The 22,413-nt window shown below is 36.1% G+C and overlaps 1 protein-coding gene across 1 annotated transcript in view; it reads right to left on the reverse strand.

Annotated features, from left to right (window-relative positions):
• LOC132548333 (WASH complex subunit 2C-like) overlaps positions 1 to 22,413 on the reverse strand; it is a 36,846-nt gene that overhangs the window by 9,237 nt on the left and 5,196 nt on the right. The window contains exons 10-29 of the mRNA XM_060212190.1: positions 21,563 to 21,676; positions 20,712 to 20,835; positions 19,588 to 19,680; positions 19,131 to 19,234; positions 18,836 to 18,881; positions 17,385 to 17,450; positions 16,903 to 17,109; positions 16,267 to 16,412; positions 15,748 to 15,831; positions 13,673 to 13,869; positions 11,514 to 11,613; positions 10,290 to 10,387; positions 9,846 to 9,945; positions 8,918 to 9,043; positions 5,750 to 5,884; positions 4,443 to 4,577; positions 2,784 to 2,855; positions 2,455 to 2,662; positions 1,697 to 2,125; positions 1,023 to 1,051 (exon numbers count right to left, since the gene is read on the reverse strand). Of these exons, the coding sequence (XP_060068173.1) occupies positions 1,023 to 1,051; positions 1,697 to 2,125; positions 2,455 to 2,662; positions 2,784 to 2,855; positions 4,443 to 4,577; positions 5,750 to 5,884; positions 8,918 to 9,043; positions 9,846 to 9,945; positions 10,290 to 10,387; positions 11,514 to 11,613; positions 13,673 to 13,869; positions 15,748 to 15,831; positions 16,267 to 16,412; positions 16,903 to 17,109; positions 17,385 to 17,450; positions 18,836 to 18,881; positions 19,131 to 19,234; positions 19,588 to 19,680; positions 20,712 to 20,835; positions 21,563 to 21,676 (2,613 nt within the window). The remainder of the gene's footprint in view (positions 1 to 1,022; positions 1,052 to 1,696; positions 2,126 to 2,454; positions 2,663 to 2,783; positions 2,856 to 4,442; positions 4,578 to 5,749; positions 5,885 to 8,917; positions 9,044 to 9,845; positions 9,946 to 10,289; positions 10,388 to 11,513; positions 11,614 to 13,672; positions 13,870 to 15,747; positions 15,832 to 16,266; positions 16,413 to 16,902; positions 17,110 to 17,384; positions 17,451 to 18,835; positions 18,882 to 19,130; positions 19,235 to 19,587; positions 19,681 to 20,711; positions 20,836 to 21,562; positions 21,677 to 22,413) is intronic.

Consider the following 22,413-nt stretch of genomic DNA (forward strand, 5'->3'; position numbering starts at 1 on the left):
CACAAGTCCAAAATCAGTACCCTGAGCCTTTCAGTTAATGGGAAGAAGTTGTTAGAAGATTTTCATACATTTTACCCCTGTGACCTTGAAAGTAAGTCAAGGTCATTCATTTAAACAAACTAGGTAGCCCTCCATCCCAACATGTTACAGGCCCAATATCACTTTACAACTTCTTTTCAATAATGAAAAGTCGCAGGGTACTGAATCAGTACCCTGCGACTTTTCATTATTGAGAAGAAGTTGTTTGAAGTGAAAAGCTGATGCCACAGAAACGACGGACTGACGATGGATGCCGCACCACGGCAAAAACTACAAACTATGATGACAGTGTTGTCCCATATTTTTCAATGTTAACAGTATCTAATATCTATATAATACAGAAATTAAAACAAGGTTTATTAAGAAACATTCAAGACACAAAGCATTAAAGAATCTCTACTGCACTTGGCAAAAACTCTACATCACTAGGCTGAACTTTTAACACAAAAAGCAGAACCTTTTATTAAGAACCTACCGCACAAATCTATAAGAAACCTAAGGCATACAAGACAGAACTCAACAAAGAAACTCGGGGAAGCCTCGCCTGATTTCTCCAACACATCCAGAAATAACATTTTTATCACAGTATCATGAACATTATCTTAATTCAAATTTTATTGAAAAATATATTTTGAAAATTTTAAACTTCAAAATTAATTTTTGTCTTAAGTTATATGTCATTAGAAATTTAAGTTGTATTAAGTCAAACTAAATAAAGGTAAGGCCTTGGGTATTACATCATAAGTAACTACAATTTCTGACATTCAAATTGTTCAATTAAGTATTGAAATTTCATACTCATTTTCAACATTTTTAGGATACTGTTAAGATCAATTGTTCTATGAATTAAATCTGAACAAAATCCTTTCTGAAATCAGGCTTCAGCTCGTTAGGAAGTTAATTAAGTTGCAAAATGCAAAAAAAAAAAAAAAAAAACAGGATGAAGTCTTGGCAAAATACACTATTCAAAACAGGAATATTACCTCTTCTTCTGTTTGTCCATCTGGTGCTTCTGTAAAAAACAAATATCACATGAAAATTGATTTGTTATTTCTATTAATTGTTACATGAATGAGGTAACAAAATTCTTAAAATATTTTTTTTCACAGCTTAGTAATGAAAAAAGTTTGAACAAGTTATACTTGTGTCATTTACTTACACATAAATGATAAATGACACTGATATACTGATTTGATATCTAGTACAAAGTTTCACCAAGTTAAAAAATAAAAGACTATCCTAATCACCATTAATAAAGGATTCTTTTTCTATCATACAGAGCATTCTGTTGACATATCTTCTCCAATTCTAGCCAGTTTAATATTAAAGTTATCTTCTTTTGTTTTCTGATCCATGGCGAAAAACTAAATTTTTTTTCTTTTTTTCGTTTTTTTTTTTTTTTTTTTTGCAATTAATTCCAGACCAAAACAGCAAAACTGGAGTTCCATCATTTATCACTTTTGAACATCAATTTCTTCTTATGTAAGTCATATATTGTGCTATCTAACTCATTTTGAAACCCACTTAGTGAATTGGTTAAGAAAAATTTAACCAAACAACGACCACAGAAAAATCTGGTCACACCAATCTCAACATACAATCGAATTCCACCCATAAACAGTATACAATACACAGCCTGTAGCTGAAATATACTTACTTTTACTATCCACAGGCTGTTTTTTCTTCATGGCTGCAAATGGATCCACTCCCCCAAACATGGATACAGCTCCTGCTGGTGGTTTCTTCACCTTTGGTGACTCCACTTTTGGTTCCTCATCTGGTGGTGGTGATGAGCCAAAGAGGTCACTTTCTGAGGAAGGCGATGACCCAAACAAGTCCCCCTGCTTTGATTTGACTGGGGGGTCGTTTTGTAGTGGTGGAGGCTTACGACCAAACAAGTCATCATCGTCTTCATCATCATCCATAGACAAGGGAGAAGGTTTGGATTTTGGCACTGAATTGTTGGCTGGTTTGTTAGGGCTGAAAACGTCCTCAGGAGGTTTATTTGAAGACTTGGTGGAGGTCTGGGGACTAGGTTTAGAGACAGTAAACAAATCATCACCTTCATCCCCAAATAGAGGATCAGCTGAAACCAAAAAAACATTCAGTTTTATAAACACATGAATACACAGCATCCCCATATTATGTTTTACAAAGAATTCTCAAGTATCTGCAGGCCAAAGTGAGACTCATCTCCCCAAAAAAAGTTCTTTCCCATATCTGTGGGTGTATGATTGAGTTATCTCCCTTACTTGTGGGTTTAGAATAAAGTTATCAACATGTAAGATATTTATTTCCTCCATTTTGAAGGGCTAAAGACAGTTAAAAAGTGTATATTTTAGCCTCGTAAATGCATGTATTACAAGTTTTATTTTAGGGAAGAGAAATATTAAAACAACATTTATTGGCCTGTACCTTTTGGAGCGGACTGGGATGGTTTGGCTACCACTGGGGTTTTGACTGGTTTTGGTAGGTCCTCTTCTATAATTTTCTTTGACATCACATCTTCCTCTTCTTCCTCTGATTCACTGGCTGGCCTTTGTTGTTTGTTTGCAAAGGGGTTGATGCCCCCAAGAATTGACACACCTCCTACTGGCTTTCGAGACTTCGCAGGCTCATCTTTCTAAAATAAAAAATGCAAAATCAGTAATTCATATTAACAGAAAGAATTGTGAAGTATTATTATTGGTAGTGTAAAGTCATTTCAATCAAGCTGGATGTATAATTTGCGATTATATTCAGACCTTCGGTGAATCTGTGCTCTCCTCCGTCGTCACCCCAGCCACAGGGAGTGTCGCCCCACTATCTGCACGTACCTGAAATTACAGACTATTATCTGTGACTTACAGTATTTATCCAGCAATAAGTCCATGGCTGGTAATAAGCCCATGCCTGGTAATAAGCCCACACGTATCTACTTTACTGTTTAGTAGTGATAACTTTGTTACTCCATTGTACTGTAACACTATATATCTATATTGATAGCCCCGAGTTTGAGCCAGAGGTTTGGTTTAAGTACTCAGGTTTTGTCCAGGATCAACACACAGCTGACTGTACACGAATATTAACAAACAACAAAAACTTGTTATTTATAAATATTTTATAATTTTGTTGCTTTTTAAGATGTTACACACAGTAAATAGTTGACAGTTTTTAGACCCAATAAGATACAGCTACATACTATTTAGTAAAGAATGCCCTACCAGCCACAACCGGAAGATTACACTATTTAAGAGTTATTTGCTGTGCAAATAGATGTACTTTTGACACAGGGGAAAAAACTGATCTTGTCTGCAGAATCTAATGTAAAGAATCCAAAATAAATATTGCCTGCTGATTTCTTTTTAAAATCTGACTGGAGTCAGGCAAGGGTCTCTAATATTGGTCATACAATTTTCGTGAAAATTCTTATCACAATTCTTCAACCTTGACCTGCATATCATAATTATACAACTACCTACCAAATTAGGGACCTGCATATCATAATTATTACAACTACCTACCAAATTAGGGACCTGCATATCATAATTCGACACTACCTACCAAATTAGGGACCTGCATATCATAATTATTACAACTACCTACCAAATTAGGGACCTGCATATCATAATTATAACAACTACCTACCAAATTAGGGACCTGCATATCATAATTATAACAACTACCTACCAAATTAGGGACCTGCATATCATAATTCTACACTACCTACCAAATTAGGGACCTGCATATCATAATTATAACAACTACCTACCAAATTAGGGACCTGCATATCATAATTCTACACTACCTACCAAATTAGGGACCTGCATATCATAATTCTACACTACCTACCAAATTAGGGACCTGCATATCATAATTATAACAACTACCTACCAAATTCAGTTCTATATCTGTTTAAGAATAAATAAATGGACACAAATCTGTAACAGAATAACAGACAAAGTTAACACTCTAAGCTCCTTAACATGGAACAGCATAGATACAAATATTTATACACTAATAAATCCTATATCAAAACAATACTCCTGTAAGTTCCTGTAATGATTTTATACTGTTATACTCTATGTCACAGTGTTTACACTGTTGTACTCTATGTCACAGTGTTTATACTGTTATACTCTGTCACAGTGTTACACAATACTGTTATACTCTATGTCACAGTGTTTACACTGTTATACTCTAAGTCACAGTGTTTACACTGTTATACTCTAAGTCACAGTGTTTACACTGTTGTACTCTATGTCACAGTGTTTATACTGTTATACTCTGTCACAGTCTTACACAATACTGTTATACTCTATGTCACAGTGTTTACACTGTTATACTCTATGTCACAGTGTTTATACTGTTATACTCTATGTCGCAGTGTTACACAATACTGTTATACTCAGTGTTACACAAACCTTCGGTACAGAGGATCCAAACATATCATCATCACCATCGTCATCATCAAAAAGACCTGATGATGCTTTCTGTGTTACTTTGGCAACCGGGACTTTAGGAGCAGGAGCTGTCTTCGACTGAACAGGCGAACTCTTCTGTAAAGTGTTACGAGTAGATATTGAATTTTTTCACCTTAACTTTTTTTTTTATATCTGAGGCGTTTTTGAGGGGTTTTATTATTTCAGTATTTTCAAGGGTGGAATAGAACTGCTGAAAATAGATACATTTATTGGAAAAACAAGAATATCAGGGGCAAGAACTCTGTTATTAAAGGGTTCAAGCAGTTAATTTGGTTCACTGTACTTTCTCTTAGTATGATTAAATTTCATTATACTTGAAGAAATGAAAGCAAAGCTACGATATGGACATAAAAATTTAACAAAAGACACTAACACTGTAATCAAGGGGTTGTGGGCCCTGACTTTGGTACACTGCACCCATTGTCTTATTATTATCAATGTAAACAACAAGTTTCATTTTCCACGTTAAAATGCAAGCAAACTTATGCTCCAGACATAAAGTTTAACAAATGCCAATAACTCTGTTACTGAAGGATGGCTGGCCCCAAATTAGGTACTATGCACATAACATTATTGTGACCAATGTATACACCAAGTTTTGTGATCCCTGCTTTTCTGTGAGCAAAATTATGATTTGGACATGAAAGGATGGAGAGAGTGGCAGAAGGGAGGAAAAAAATGGATTAACAGACAGACAAAGCGCAATTGTTTGCGAAAATTTTGGGGAACATAAAAAATTTATAAAGAAAGCTATTGACTGTGTCTTGAATTTTGCTAAATATACATCCTTCAGATTTCAGTTTTTGTAAAACTGCAGCAGCTTTAACCATCCAAAAAAGCAATTTTGCAGTCTTTTTTATGTGAATTATTGTAAGTTGTTTAAATGAATCGAAATTTGGAAAACATATTGCACACATAAACAACCACAACGTGAGATTTTAAACCCTGTCACTGTAAAATGTTCAAATGAACTGATATTTGAAAAACATGCGCATTAACACAACCACACAGTGAAACTTGAAACCATTTTAATTCTGAAATGAAATGAAATTCAAATTTGTAATTAAAATTTCACATATTGAAGATTGTTTAAATAGATGAGAAGGAATTATAATTAAATTATAATTTCATTAGCTGTAATCAGGAAAACTCCAAAACACCCTAGATGAATTTATATAAATAAAAAAATATGTTGAATTGTGTGAAGAAACCAGTACCTACATGTATGACAAAAGATCAACACTTACCACCGGTGAGGTACCAGGGGATGCAGAAGAACCAAATAGATTAACCCCCGGGGACTCTTCCTCGGCCCCTCCAAAGAGTACATCCTCATCTCCAAACAAATCTCGTTTCCCTCCTCCTGCAGAAGCTGGTTTGACCTAAAAGAAAGAAACAAAAGGCCCAAGGGCCGTAACAGTCACCAGAGTTACAATGCTGTCATTGTTCTTGTAACATGTCATAGTTATAATCTTGTTAATAAATTAAGATAATTATGATGTATCTGTGATGTAATCGTAAAATGTGTATAACATTGACTGTCATCCCAATTGTTAAGGCTTCTAACCAAGTCTGAATAAAAAGAAATTACTCAGAATAATTTATTTATTTATTATTTATAATCTCTTGAATCCATTAAGAGTATATAACAGATACAATCAAACTGGGTATTGAGAAATGTTTTTTATATTTGCGTCAGAAAGACTCTTTTTGACCCTGCCCCACAACTCCTGGGGTTAGCCAGGGTCAATACGTGTGCATTATCAAACTGTCATCCTATATTAACATTTCTAACCAAACCTGGAATATTTTCATCAGAAAATAGATAAATCATGCTAAAAATATACTTTTCCTATATAAAGGAAAATTTGCCCCCTCCCAACGCGGAAATGGGAGATCATGGAGTCATGAAATTTACAATTTTGGTAAAACAACTTAAGGCTCTTTAATATACTAAAAGTAATTGATTCCTAGGATTGAGAACATGATTTTTGAAATTTCAATCAACTTCCCTGTTTGGCTTTGCTCATCAGGACTCTTGGGGATGGGGTCAATTTGATTTACAATTTAGGTTTACCTTTGGCAAGAGGACTGTAAAATTTCAGTAAAATAAGTTCAGGGGCTTTCCGGAAGAATTAAAATATTTAAAATGTTTATGATATATACCACACCATCACTTTGTCTCAGGTGACCTAACAATAACTACCTTACAGATTTAAATACAGCTTCTTTATTTCAAAAGTCTATTTAGTATATTGAACTTAAAGTGTACCCTGAGAGGTCAGCTATGTTGACCTTGAAAAATAGTTCTGCACACAAAATACACTATGCCGAAAACGCGAATGCCGTGGAATGTTCCGTTACTGAGAAATTGCGACTTTTCTGTAAAACACACCTTTGGCTGAGAGGCGTTGACCTCGTTTTTGGGCACCCAAACCTGTGACGTCATAAGTTCAATGCTTTTGTTGATGCAGCCATATTGTCTTTACTGTGCTACATGTGATTGTGATCTATTTTGGGATTTTCCGTGGTAATTTCTTTGTTTATTTACGTGAAAGTACTTCACATCTTCGCAATATCTAAGGTAGTGAACGAGGGGTCGGTGAATTAGCGCTTAAATCCGCTAAAATGGCTTCCTATCGAGGAGGGAAGCGGTGTGTATGGTTGTCCTAACACTAACACGGATGGGGTGTCGATGCATGACGTCGATAAATAAAACTGATTGTTGATTAAATAAAAGTATATTTGTTAGGTTGATATTTTGTTATTAATTCTACATCTAAACATTTTAAATTGATAGGCTAGCCTATGACTTGGGCGGTCATAGGAATATTATTCCTTCGTAATCGTGAACGCCTAATTCTCGGAGAAGGCCTAGTCGTGAATGGGTCACGGGAATTTTCACCCCGAGAATTTTCATACTACTATTATATAGTATAGAATAGAATTATTAGAATTTATAGAATAGGTTATGTGTGTATGTTGTTTGTATAAGGTGTATTTGGTTTTTAGATCTTCCAGCAGACGATGTTGTTTAGTTATTAATTTTGCGATCGTAAAAATAACAAGAAGATCACCAATCTTGATTTGAAAACACAGTTCACAGTGTAGAGATGTCATCTAAACTCATAATCACACCTGTGCCAGGTTAGGTAATTAGCACCTCTGTGGCTGGAAAAAACAATTGTGACACCTGTGAGGCGACACGCCTGTCGGCTAACAACAGACGCGTACCAGTGCTAGGGTAAAAACCAGTCAAATACTTGTTTAAACTTCTAAAACATCAAATTTTTATTATTAACACAGCGGAGGGTGTTATAATTGGTTGTTGACACCCTATCTATATATATCCATAGTGCTACGAAAATTCCCTGGAAAGAAAAATTCCCCTCGGACGAAACTTCTCCGGTAAGAAAATTCCAGACACCTCGTGAATGTATGCATAGTCTTGCACAAACGCGATTTCCCGACGTCAGAAATTGTTGATCGAGACTTGAAGATAGTAAAATTAGTCCAAAACCACACCCAATTTTATTTTGTTTCTTTGAAACGACGATTCACTGTTCGACTACTTTCACGACTACTGGTGAGACCCAGTGAAGTACGTGCCAATCTATGTTGCCCAAGCGATCGTCACTTTTCGAAGGGTCATTTTCCTCCTCACTGGATACATCGTCTTGTAATTCCAGTTCAAATCGGTAGGGCTGGATTCCGTCTTCAGACATATCATTCACACCATAATCAGACTCCTCAAAACTCATGCTCAAATCGCTCTCAGTTGCGGTGTCGTTGTCACTGTCAGTCATGTTGACTGCCATTTCTGTTGAACTTATGACGTCACGAGTAGAAGAGCCTCGATTCCGCGGAAATGACGATTCGGCTGATTAGGTCTGGGCGGACAGGTGAAAATCGACAACTTTGAGCTTTAATAACTCGACACTGGGGCGACCGATTTTGACGGGGTTTTCATTATTATTATTTTTACGGCATTCTTAACATTATATCTAAATATAAAATTACTCTCAGGGTACACTTTAAGCATGTACAGCCAGGGTAATTAGAGGTGGGATTTCTTTTTAGTAGCTACTAGCTACTGAACAACAAACAGGAGGCCTTTCAGGTGCCATCCAGAGCAATTGGGGTAAATATTTTGCCCAAGGATGAAATCACAACACTACAGACCAATCAATTTCTTACCTTGCTGAGAAACATAAATCACCAAAGGTAGGGAACATCGAACCAACCATCTCAGATCTCCATTATAAGGTTTTGTTGACCTGTGCTCTACAGACTGAGCTACCACAAAAATGTTCCTATTTTTATAATTGATAACAATTGATCACAATATTCTTATAGATACAAGATTGAAGTCTAGTGCTATAAATACTACAGATACTACTGCATAAACCACCAACCTGTGGTTCTTTTGTACCCCCACTAGCTCCTCCTCCTCCGAATAAATCTACTTCCTCTTCTTCATCATCATCAAACAGGGACAGCGGAGATTTTTTAGATACAGCAGCCTGTGTCTTTGGTGGTTCCTAACGAGATGATTAATATACACATTAAACATTTAATAATGTTGCATAATAAATCATTATGTACTCTCAAAAAGTGAAAGATAAACTTGACATTTTAAAAACAAGAGCTGCTGAATCACTTGAAGAAGCTCTTCAAATTACTTCCCTTTGCTGAAATCTTTTTAGGTTGTTTTCATTTATTGGTTTGACCAATTGCATCAGGGTTATTTGTTAAAGTAATAAGGGCAGGCCTACTGATCTTTTTTACTATCTGATGAGCTCCCACTAAGCCCTTCGAGGTCTGTATTAATATTTCCATTGTAAGTTCATCCTGATTCATGCCTGAAATGCTACACTGATAGTGCTGACCAACTGTTTGTCTGCATAAATGGACAAGCTCCAGTTTATAGTTTAATAATGATCATTACATTTATTAAGCCACACAGAACACATGTACTAAAATTAGCTGACCTCAATAGTAACATGTCATCTACAAACCCATATATCAATGATATAAGCACACTGGCTATCTAAGGCTATATATATACAATGTACTGTAAATGTTGTTAGTTTTGAAGGGTTCTATTTTTCTGATATTTTCAAGGATAGAGTAAAAGTCATTTTCATTATTTATATGAAAAAAATGCTGTTTTTGTAAAACTGCAAAATTTTGAGCCATCCAGTGATACAAATAATTCAAATTTTTGCAACTTAACCAAAAGGATGTGATTTTCAGAGAAAAATAATGTATCATCCTTAAAAGTATTTACACTGAGAGCAAAAGAGAGTTTGAAGACAGTAAAATTGATTAGAGTTAACTCACCTGCTTCTGGGCGGGAGCTGGAGCTGGTTTTGGTTCGTCTTTCTTTTTACCCAGAATATCAGCGCCTCCAAACAACGACACACCGCCCACTGGTTTTTTACTGGGTTGAGAATAAGACTTATATACTTTGAAACAGTCCAAGTTAAAGTCCACTTAAACACTATATCACTAAAGTCAAACCCCATAAAAGGTAAGGGGAGGGGGTGGAGACGGGAAATGTCATTTTGACTTTTGAAATTAAATTTGTTTGCTGAGACAACATTTAAAATTAACCTCCCCCCCATCCCCCCCCCCTCAAAAAAAAAAAAAAAAAGAAAAAAAAAAAAAAAAAATGATATTCATTAAATCTGCATATGTTAATTTATTTTACTTTTGCTGCAATATTAATCAAATATTGATAAATCATGCCATGAAAATATAGACGGAGAGAAATAGACAACATACCTTGTGGTAGATTTAATTGGAGCAGCACCAAACATGTCTCCTTCATCGTTATCATCCTCCTCCCCAAACAGACTACCTGACCGAGGCTTATCTGTACTCTGTTACCAATATCATGATAAAAGAAAATTAAGTTTGTTTGGTCCTGAACTATTATTTACAACCATAATCATTATTCATTTATCATAGTATATACTATTTTTATGATATGCAAATAATAAATGAAGACTTTTCTAATCATAAATTTTTACAGAACTTAATTTCAGTACAAATATCTAATATAGAAAACCTGTTTTGGTTACAAGTCTTTCTATTTAATCAAACACACACACAAGTTATAAAACCAAGAAATGTTTTATGAAGCTGCATCAGATTTTAAAGATAAAAACTTTTTAATACATTTGACCCTTGTGACCTTGAAAGTGGATCAAGGTAATTATTTTGGACAAAACTGATTGCATCCTTTCATTAGGACCTGTTACATTCTAAAGCTATGGAAATGGGCCCAGGTGATTCATCTAAATAGGCTTTTACTTCTGCAAGCCTTTGCTACAATATCCTGAGTTATGAAGAACATTTTAACAAAATTGTTTGCCCTTTATTCCAACATGCAAGCAGTAAAGAAGCCATGCCCACATAGGCCTGTGAGTTAAAACAAGAGGTCCACAGGGTCTGTGTCACTCACATGTCTTTGTTTGGTTAAAATTGCTTTGTTCAAATTAAAGAAAAAGGAATTTGTAAAGTCTATATCCATCTCCACTTTAGGATCCACCCTCTGCTGTCAGGGGTCCATCCAACATTTTATACAAAAGCCTAGTTCATCCAAACATACTTCAAACCAAAGTGGGACAGAATCCACACATGCCTACCGAATTCTCTCTCCCCTTTTGAGCTCTGCTTCTCCCACTCCAGGGGACCCAAATACCGAATTTTTTACATACAAATGAGCCCCTTTCACCTAAGGTTGATTCAGACCAAATTAGAACAAAATCATTTCTACATAAAATAAAAGAATTTTAAAGAATTTGATAAATTTCCCCTTTCAGGCCCAGCCCCTTGGCATTATGGCTGTGTAAGCTGGAGCCTCATTCTCAAAAGGATGCTGCTGAACAAATTTTCTCTAAATATGCTCATTTGTTCTTGAAGAGAAGCTTTTCGTAGGAAAAGTTAACAACAGCCAGACTGACAGACAATGGCTGTAATAAATGGAAATAATAAACTCCATACCTTTACTGTTGCTGGTGGTTTCTTCCCCATACCAAACAAGCCATCATCTTCGTCTTCATCCTCTGCAAACAACGATGCTTTTGGTTTGGCTTTTGATTTACTGAAAAATAACACAAATTTTTAAATCTTTTTATTAAAATTCAGGAAATCAAAAAACCTAAGACTAAGCTTCTCCAGCAATTTCAATTTTTTCACAATTATTTTTTGTCTTTTTGAGATTTTATTCCATTTTCCAAAAATAACAATTACTAAAATCCCTCAAAAATAATATAGTGTATATCTTGGCCTTCCAGACAATATGGCAGACATTTTGATTCTGAATAAAGAATATGATTTAACAAGAACCAAAAGGGCACTGGTGTAACTATTTATTATTAGAAGATCAAAATATCTGTATATGGCAATCTGAAAAACCAAACCTCGCCTAGACAAAAGGCCCATGAGCATGAACAATCATCTGAGTAAAAAGACATTTGGGTATACCGTTAAACACAGATTAGTCTATGGGACCAAATGAAATATTTTACTTATCCGAAGGTTCAACTTATCTGTGTTTCTATGAACGGAGACAGTTTGCATCGAAAATTGACCCTTTTTTTATTGGTTGTTTACCGGATCTGTGTCTCAAAGCATGGCATGATGGTAAGTAATTAATAAACAGATGTATTTTGTGTATTTTATAAGTACAAATATAAAACGAAAAATGTAATGTGAAATACTCGTCATTGAATTGCAGCACATGCTGGATACGCACTCACTCTCATACACATAATTTACTGAAATTGATACCTAAAGTACTACATATGTTGTACTCATATTTATATCCTTAAGAGTCCCGTCAACGATATTTTAGAATAAAACTCAATAAATATGTACTCAGGACCAATCTACATTGACGAAAATATTGATAGCACTGAGGTGGGTAATGAAAAGGTGAAGGCTGTGGTATAACTTTAAATTTTACACGTACGGACCGGTATCGTTAGAGCGTAACCGTAAAATAGAATGAAACAAAACTTGCACTTTTTATATGTACATGTATATCCAGTAAATGTATTTAAAATCATCAACAAATGTGTCAATGACAAACTAGTATTTTTATTAATCTGCATCGGGCTAGTAGTTATTGCTTGTTTTTTCATCTGGTTTCCGGCGGCCATGGGCATAACAAAAAATACAGTAGTGTTACGATTAATAGACTACAGTGTATTTTGTTCAAAGTTCTGTATAGATTCTAACTTTCACTTCTGCACCTGTGTATACACAGGGATAGGCTAATGTTTGATTGAAAATTACAAAAGGGCTCCTTAACACAGATATGGCTGACCCAGTACACTCAGTCATTCGGACCGAAGAGACAAGGTAACACCTGAATGTTGGACACCAAAGAGGAAATTTTAGTAAAATTTAGAAGGGACCGACCACAAAATATATTCGACACAAATGTAGTATTCAAATCAACAGTTTCCAAATCATCTGTTTTAAATTTACTAAGATAAAGAAGACATTATATTGTTACGGAACAAAACTTTTTGACTTATCCAATGTATTTGGTTCAAGCATGTACAACATATGTGAGTTTTACTGTATATAATAGAGACTCAATGGGCCTGAATGGTTCACCTGTCAAACAGCTTACATAAAAAGACTTTGTCTGTTCATTAAGTCAATATCTATTAACTTAGAATCTTATTCTAAAGTATGCTACTTCACAAATATCATGACACAAGATCTATTGCTTGTTAAAGAGAGAAACCAGTGACCATGATTATTGATCAACTCTTAATCCAATTATGTTACAGAACCAATATCAATAGTGTGACCATTTAGATATAAAGGAGAAGTTGTTTGAAGATTTAAACATGTCAGACCCTGAGACAAGTGAGTCAAGGTCAATCATGTGAACAAACTTAGCAGCCTTTCATCCCAGCATGCTACAGACCAAATTTCAGCACTCTGGGCCTTTTGGTTATTGAGAAAAATGTTTTAGTGGAAAGTTGATACTCATGGGATGGTGGAAAACAGACAACCAGCAGCACATGACAACAGATGAAACATGATGGCTATAGTGCACTACTCACACATATCTGTTGTACACTAGTTGCTTTAAACTGATAATAACTTTTGTTTTAATGCTTGTCTACTATACAGTATCTTACCTATCAGCTCTTGGTTTAGGGGGATCTCGGAACAAGGCGTCATCTGCATCATCATCAAACAGACTGTTACTGGAAGAGCTCCGACCGTCCTTCTTGACGCGGTCAATTTGTCGTGAGGACAAGGACGACTGTGATTGGCTAGATTTAATACTACTACTACGGGACTTGTTTCCTGCTGAAGTGTCACTGTCTTCTTCCTGGCAGAGCAATAAAAAAGTCACACATATAACATAAATTAATCAACATCTTGGGACCACGATAGCTTGGTTGGTTAAAGCAGTAACCCTATGTAACCTAAGGTTAGGATTCCAGCACTCCCTAGCTGTGGTGGCCAATACATGTACTTAACTGAAAACATTTATAGAACTATATTTATCTGAGAAGTCAACAAAGTCCACAAAGTTTTTGAAGAACTACAAAATCTTAGCTACACAAAAATACATGAATTTACAATTATTAAATGCTAACCTTTGTTTGTTTTTTTTGTTTGTTTGTTTGTTTTAAAATCCCCTTTTAAACAGTTTTGATGGGGATTTTATTATGTAGCTGGTTGCTACCTTATAGAACACCATACAAGAGGCCAGCAACATGTTGTCCAAAGCAACTCAGGTACAATGTTTTACCTGAGGACACATAAATGATAGTAAAGAATGGTTTTAGGTCTCAGCTTCCTGAGAAATACAAACCAGTTAAGGATCTAACTATCTCACCTTGAATCTTCAGCTGACACTGACATCCTAGTTCTATAGATATAAACATATAACATACACGTGTAAATTTTACAGAAGGAAAAGCAGACAATTAGGCTCTCCTGTCACAACCGTAGACCTGACTAGAACAGACCATTAGGTTTCCTTGTCACAACCCTAGACCTGACAAGAGCAGACCATTAGGCACCCCCTGTCACAACCCTAGACCTGACTAGAGCAGACTATTAGGCTCCCCCTGTCACAACCGTAGACCTGACTAGAACAGACCATTAGGTTTCCTTGTCACAACCCTAGACCTGACTAGAGCAGACCATTAGGCACCCCCTGTCACAACCCTAGACCTGACTAGAGCAGACTATTAGGCTCCCCCTGTCACAACCCTAGACCTGACTAGAACAGACCATTAGGTTTCCTTGTCACAACCCTAGACCTGACTAGAGCAGACCATTAGACACCCCCTGTCACAACCATAGACCTGACTAGAGCAGACTATTAGGCTCCCCCTGTCACAACCCTAGACCTGACTAGAACAGACCATTTGGCTCCCCTGTCACAACCCTAGACCTGACTAGAACTGACTATTAGGCACCCCCTGTCACAACCCTAGACCTGGCTAGAGCAGACAATTAGGCACCCCATGTCACAACCCTAGACCTGACTAGAGCAGACCATTAGGCACCCCCTGTCACAACCCTAGACCTGACTAGAGCAGACCATTAGGCACCCCCTGTCACAACCCTAGACCTGACTAGAGCAGACCATTAGGATCCCCTCTCACAAACCTAGACCTGGCTAGAGCAGACAATTATTTTCCCTTGTCACAATCCTAGACCTGGCTAGAGCAGACCATTAGGCACCCCCTGTCACAACCCTAGACCTGACTAGAGCAGACCATTAGGCACATCCTGTCACAACCCTAGACCTGACTAGAGCAGACCATTAGGCACCCCCTGTCACAACCCTAGACCTGACTAGAGCAGACCATTAGGATCCCCTGTCACAACCCTAGACCTGACTAGAGCAGACCATTAGGCACCCCCTGTCACAACCCTAGACCTGACTAGAGCAGACCATTAGGCACACCCTGTCACAACCCTAGACCTGACTAGAGCAGACCATTAGGCACCCCGTCACAACCCTAGACCTGACTAGAACAGACCATTAGGCTCCCCTGTCACAACCCTATACCTGGCTAGAGCAGACCATTAGGCACCCCCTGTCACGACCCTAGACCTGACTAGAGCAGGCCATTGGGTTCCCCTGTCACAACCCTAGACCTGACTAGAGCAGACCATTAGGCACCCCCTGTCACAATCCTATACCTGACAGTTGACTAGAACAGACAATCACAAAATATCTACTTACATCTGAAGCAGGACGTTGTTTCTTGAGGGCAGCAGTTAATGGGTTAGGTCCACTACCAAACATAGACACCGCACCTGGTGGTAGCTGTATAGACAAAAATATCTGGTTATCAAAAACTGTACAAGCACATAAACACAAACTGTTACACTGGAATAATAATTATGGAAAACATTTCTTTTTCAGAGTTCACAATTACAATTAGAATTTCTTACACTACAGTATTTCACATTTTCTCAAATTAAAACAATCTTGTCTTCAAAAAAAAAAACTTCCTAAAATTACCTTACAGAATAAAATTTTTATCAAATTCAAAAATACAAAAATGAATTTCCAATGAAGAAACTTCAATTATAAATAAACAATAATGATAATAATAATAAAAGTCTTTATCTAAACTTGATAACAGAATGAGTCAAAGACTCGTCTACCTTCTGGTCAAGTATACATAAAATGTACAATAATTACAAAAGATAACAAAATTGCAAAATATGATTTGAATAGTCTGTACGGGGTTCGAACCTTTTTGTCCGGTTTTGTTTTCTCTTGTTTCTTTTTCTCCTGTGGTTGTTTTGCTGCAGGGCTCGAGCCGAACAGATCACCTTCCTCATCTTCGTCATCAAATAATGCAGACTTAGGCGGGGCTTTTTCCTTTTCCTTCTCCATTCCTGTTACACAAAATGAGTGCCCCACATTTTAATGCATATAAATATCATTCAGGGCTCTCACACCCCATTTTGGACTGGGGCCCGCGGCCCTTAGAATTGAGAAAAATAGCGGTGTTTTCCTTAGAATTGGGAAAACTTGGGGTTTAAATTGGGAAAAAAAGATACTATTTTGCATTGGAATATTCGGCCCCAAATCTGGCAGATCGAGAGCCCTGTCATTGTTTGGTGAATATGCAGAAGGTGCCAGTGTAGCCTTTGACCCTTTAACCTTGATTGATGACCATCTCAATAGGATATGGTGTAGAACTTGATATCATGTAGTAAATCTGAACCAAATCTATAGAGAGATTCTCACGATAAGATGGGATAGAGCAGGAAAGGATGGACAGATGGAATATAAACAATACAAATCTGAATACAGTAGGACTTTGTCCCTAAAATAAACTATACAATGTCTGGCTGACGGAGTACAAACAAGAAACATAATAACCTGATGTTTTCTTGCTTGATGACGCAAACAAATCTCCAGCATCTTCATCGTCGTCCTCATTATCATCAAAGAAACCCCCACCTCCCCCACCACGGCTGCCACTAGCTTTCTTAGTAGAGGGAGCTGTTATAGATGTTGGCTTTTTAACAGAGTCACTCCTCTCCTTTGTACTGGACCCAAACACTCCACCATCCTCCTCATCATCATCTGTTCCATAATTAAGAGCATAAAAATTAAAACAAAGTTTGTACTGGAATTGTTTACAAATTCTTACTTCAATTCAGGGGTCAGGTTTATTGCTGGACGATAAATCAGCAATACTTTATAGTAATAGTTTTGGGTGGGCTTATTACCAGACACAGACTTATTGTTGGGTATATATGGTACTGATACTGACACCAATCAACAAGAGATATTGTTGAACTGATTTTATCATGTTTGTTTCACACTATACATGGGGTTGAAAGACAGAACTTTCTTACCTTCACCAAATAGTGCCACGCCCCCAGCTGGCTTCTTGTTGGATGTCTTCTTCTTCTGTGGTTTTTCTAACAAAATCAGAAAAACATGGTCAAATAAAACAAACATTTTGTCATTTTTGTTTTTAAAAACAGTAGATATCACCTTGTGAATGAAAAGATTCTGTTGATCAATCACACCTTAGATATAGTAAAATTTAGTTTTTGTGTTCAACGTTATTTAGATATAGGTGTGTAACGATATATATTGGTATACTACAAAAAAAAATAATATGGTACAAAACACATACCTGTATATTGTAATGTATTCAGCATTGTATATTAATTTCTTAAAAATTCCAATTATCATAAATAAAGCTGTAATTTAACTTGAATTGGCCCTGCACTTTTTCTTTAACTCAGATGCTTGTAAGCGTTTGTGAGACCCAGGAAGCACTTGTAAAAATAAAGCATTTGTGAGACCTTGTATCATTTGGTAACAAAACACATTGCTTTTCACATCATTTATCCTCATATCCACTGTGATAGCTTTCTGTTTCAGGACACAGAGACACAATTTATGGCAAAACTATAAAAGGTGATATATTGTGATACTGTCTCAGTGCAGCACAATACATCTTGATATCCTTCAGTTGTACTCTTACACTCCTAGCTATTAACCATTCATCACAAAAATGTCCAATTTAGTTAAACTGAACATTTCACCAGTAATGAACAAATACATGAAGAGAAACTGAATTCAGAAGAAAAAAACAACGGATCAATCAAACAAAAATGTAAGAAGAAACATTTTTTACAATTTGATTGCATTGTAGTTACCATGGAGACAAGAGAAACAGTTACTACAAAAGAAGTAGTTACCATGGTTACAGAAATAGAAACCATGGTAACAACAGAAAAGATTTCTTAATAGTAGACGTTATACAATGTAACTTGTTTACATTTTGTCTTGGTAACTCTTTCATTTCAAATTATGATTTTTTTTAATATATTCTCTTCCAGGAATCAAACATACAACATGAATTTGTGATTCATCTAGTATGAACTATTTCATTAACAATTACAGTTGTATTACACATGACCAAATAGTAATTTTTTCCCCTCATTTTCTGTGTTTATTACCCTATACAGACAGGGTAATTTTACAGGTAAGGTATCTTGCCTGTGGACCTGAACATGACAGCACATACCGGTCATCCTCAGCTTCGGGAAGAGTGAAAAACATGAAGTGTGGTGAGCATTGAACCATATACCTAGGATCTGAGGTTAAGTAGGTCAACACTCTAAGCCTATGACCTATAAACTGGGAACACCCCAGCAGATGGTAGCTAATATCTGACATTTCGTGTTTTTGCTTTGATGTCCATGCAAACACAACAAGCAAAAAGGAAACTACATGTAACTTCTTCAAATAATAGAATAAAACACAAATAGTGTTAAGACATTATCCCTACCTTCCTCTATCACATCATCCTTCTCCACATCATCAAATAGACCACCCTTTAAAGAAAAAAAAAGAAGAATTATTTCACAGAGAGCTCATCCTTTAAAAAAACAAATAATTACTTCACAGACAGCTTGTTCAACAGAACAACAACATTATTCACAGACAGATGAATCCACAGAGCAAGAGGCCCTGAGGGCCTGCAACATTCAGCTTGATATTTCAGCAGCAATTATAGTTCAATATTTTATTTTAGAAAATGAGAAAAAAGCAACTGTGTATAATAATAAATATAAGATGTTTACCTCATCACTGTCGTTGTCAAACATACCCCTACTGGAGGAGAAAAGACCACCAGAGGTACCGAACGGGGAATCATCTTCATCAGGGGCACCAAACAAGTCAGCATCTACAACAGCAATGTTTGTGTAAGTCACTTATTGTCTATCAAAAGGTGAAACGAAAAACACCTTGTATTGTTTTTATCATTTTAATACCACATGAAGGAAATAGCTTATACAGTAAGGTATACTGGTACAAATCTATTATACTCATTTACAAAGGAATGAAACCAAAACCAGTGGCAGAATACATAATTATGAAAACACAGCTGTGAAAGATAACTAAAGTATGCACACTGGCAGTAACTGTATTAATCACAATTATGTTTATATTTATAATCACCTACTTGTAAATTGTAAACAAAAAACCAGATTGAAGACAATATCATGATATGTAGGACACCTATTTAACAAAACTCACCGTCATCTGGCACTTTTTTCTTAGAGGATTTGTCTTTGGTTTTCTTTGCCTTTTTATGGCTGCTCTCAGATTCTGTTCTTTTTTTCCCTTTCCCTGAAACAGAGAATATGTAATGATATGTACAAACATTTTTCTCTACAACAGCACCAAAATGTTATTCTTCTAGATGTCATTTTAAAACCAAAGTTAAAAACCAGGTAAGGTTGCTATCTCACATAGCTATATCCCTTCCCCTGCATTAAAATCTGATCAGGTGTTGATTTTGCTGGAATAATGCTATGGTGTGAATAAAGTCAAAACTAATATTAAAATTTTTTATTTTACTACAATTGCAAAAACAAGTTTTTCCAACTTATGTTAATCACTCTTGATAGCACAGATGGAAGCCCAGGGGAGGAAACATGAGTACCAGGTAAAACCCACATGGTAGGGAGGGGACACTATATGAAAGCCGAGTACATTATTACTCTCTAGACTCATATCCAGGGGTTCAAGAGATATCTTGTCCACAAGGTTATCAAGGACAAACTCACAAAGTAATTAATTACTATACCTCCAGCCACCCCCCCCTTCCCCCTCGGACGTGTAAGTAAGGAGATATATCAAAAGTTAAAACGACCAGGTAAATACATCACTCAAATGGAAGTTTACATTTATGATATAAGGATAATTTGGAGCTGATTTCCTTCGTGTTATTTCTAGAAAAAGTTGGTAACATTTCTAAGGAAATCAAAAATGGCAACAACATGCAAACCTGAGTATATAATGCCACAACTTCGATTTCACTCGTGCATATGTACATAACTACATGGGGAAAATTGCATTTTTCAACTTATTAAAAGCACAAGTTTCTTTTAATATACTGTAATTAACCCACAACAACAATGATTGTCTGAGATACCACTTAACCTCGTAAATTATGCCACTTGTAGACGGTCACAGGTATGCTGCTAGGAGTCGAGACACTTGTGTCAAAAATATGAATGCCATAAGCTTAAATGCTAAGTAATAGCATGCAGTGATTGACTTAGTTGCACGAGTCCTTAAGGTTTTCTATCGCCTTGACTCTATCACTCGGCGTTGTCTCGTCAACAAACATTGGTGATCTGCCATCACAATCTTACCTTTTGTCTTTGGTTTAGGTTCCTCTTCATCGTCACCTTCCTCATCACTCCCCTGTGGAATTATCATGGCTGGAGCACCAATCTTTTTAGCAAGTTCTGATGCAAAGTCTGTTGGTCCTCTTGACTATATTTAGACAGAAAATTTTAAAGTTCAGCTTTGTATTATTTTTTTTTTTTGACAAATCTCCAATGTCTTTGATATCGTCAATCAAGTTTTAAAATGTAGACCAATTACACAATCACTAGGAAAAGTAATTTAATCATACCTAAACTATTCTTGATTAATGCAACCACTCTTATGTAAAGCTCTATGTCACAGGATGTTGATGAACATTTACATAATACATATTATACCCTGTATAGATGGGACATTTACCTTGTATACATGGGACATTTACCCTGTATAGATGGGACATTTACCCTGTATAAATGGGACATTTACCCTGTATACATGGGACATTTACCCTGTATAGATGGGACATTTACCCTGTATACATGGGACATTTACCCTGTATAGATGGGACATTTACATTGTATACATGGGACATTTACCATGTATACATGGGACATTTACCCTGTATAGATGGGACATTTACCCTGTATACATGGGACATTTACCCTGTAGAGATGGGACATTTACCCTGTATACATGGGACATTTACCCTGTATACATGGGACATTTACCCTGTATAGATGGGACATTTACCCTGTATAGATGGGACATTTACATTGTATACATGGAACATTTACCCTGTAATACTGGGACATTTACCCTGTATAGATGGGACATTACCCTGTATAATTGGGACATTTAACTGTATTATCTAGTGTTATAGAGATATATACTCTACCTGTGCCTGTTTTTCTCTACTGATTTCATCCTCTGATTCCTCTGTCTCAGTATCTTCCTCATCATCGCTGTTCCTTCTTTTTTCTATAAACATGTCCTCATCACTCTCATCGCTCTGTAAAGGTAGGAAACTTTAATCTCATTTGTCAGGGTAAAATGTGAGATTCAACCAATTTAAACTGACTACAGAATTACCCAGAAAAATTCAGTTAAACTGTCTTGTTCATTGACACAACCATATCTGCACAGACTGGCTAATTTCTCAGCTTCTTAGGAAGTACAGCCACTGGAAGAGAGTGTCAAACAATGCACCCATGATCTTCACCAGAGGTTTCGCCCGCCAACTCTCTAACTGACTGAGCTATCGCAGTTGCTAGTCTGACAAATCATCAAAATATTATATAAAACTTTGAAGAACTAAAATTACAGTTCAAAATACAGACAAGTTTTTTGGTTTTCTTTCTTCTTTTTCTCTTTTTTTGAATCCTCTCAGAAAAGTATTGATATCAATATCAAGCATTTACACTTACCGAGTTAAAAACAAACAATGTCTTCCTAATCTCATTTTAAATAAATCATTGCATCACGAGATATAGGTCAAAATTAGTACACATAGATACAGCACCGTAGTTAAGTTGATGATGCAAATTGCTGATGGAGAACATTTTAAAGGGACAATCCTTTGTTTAAACAGCTAACACATGCTAAACTATTATTTTTTTAAATTTATACCAAACAATGGATCACACCACCTTTGACATTGGTATGGAAGTGTACTGATAAATACATGTATAATGTATAACACTATCTACCAGTATTATTTATAAGTCTGGTCGAATGAAGATTTTCAAA

The sequence above is a fragment of the Ylistrum balloti genome, unplaced genomic scaffold (assembly GCF_031769215.1).
Source record: "Ylistrum balloti isolate Yb309-2 unplaced genomic scaffold, AGI_CSIRO_Ybal_v1 Utg370008, whole genome shotgun sequence".
Classification (NCBI taxonomy): domain Eukaryota; kingdom Metazoa; phylum Mollusca; class Bivalvia; order Pectinida; family Pectinidae; genus Ylistrum; species Ylistrum balloti.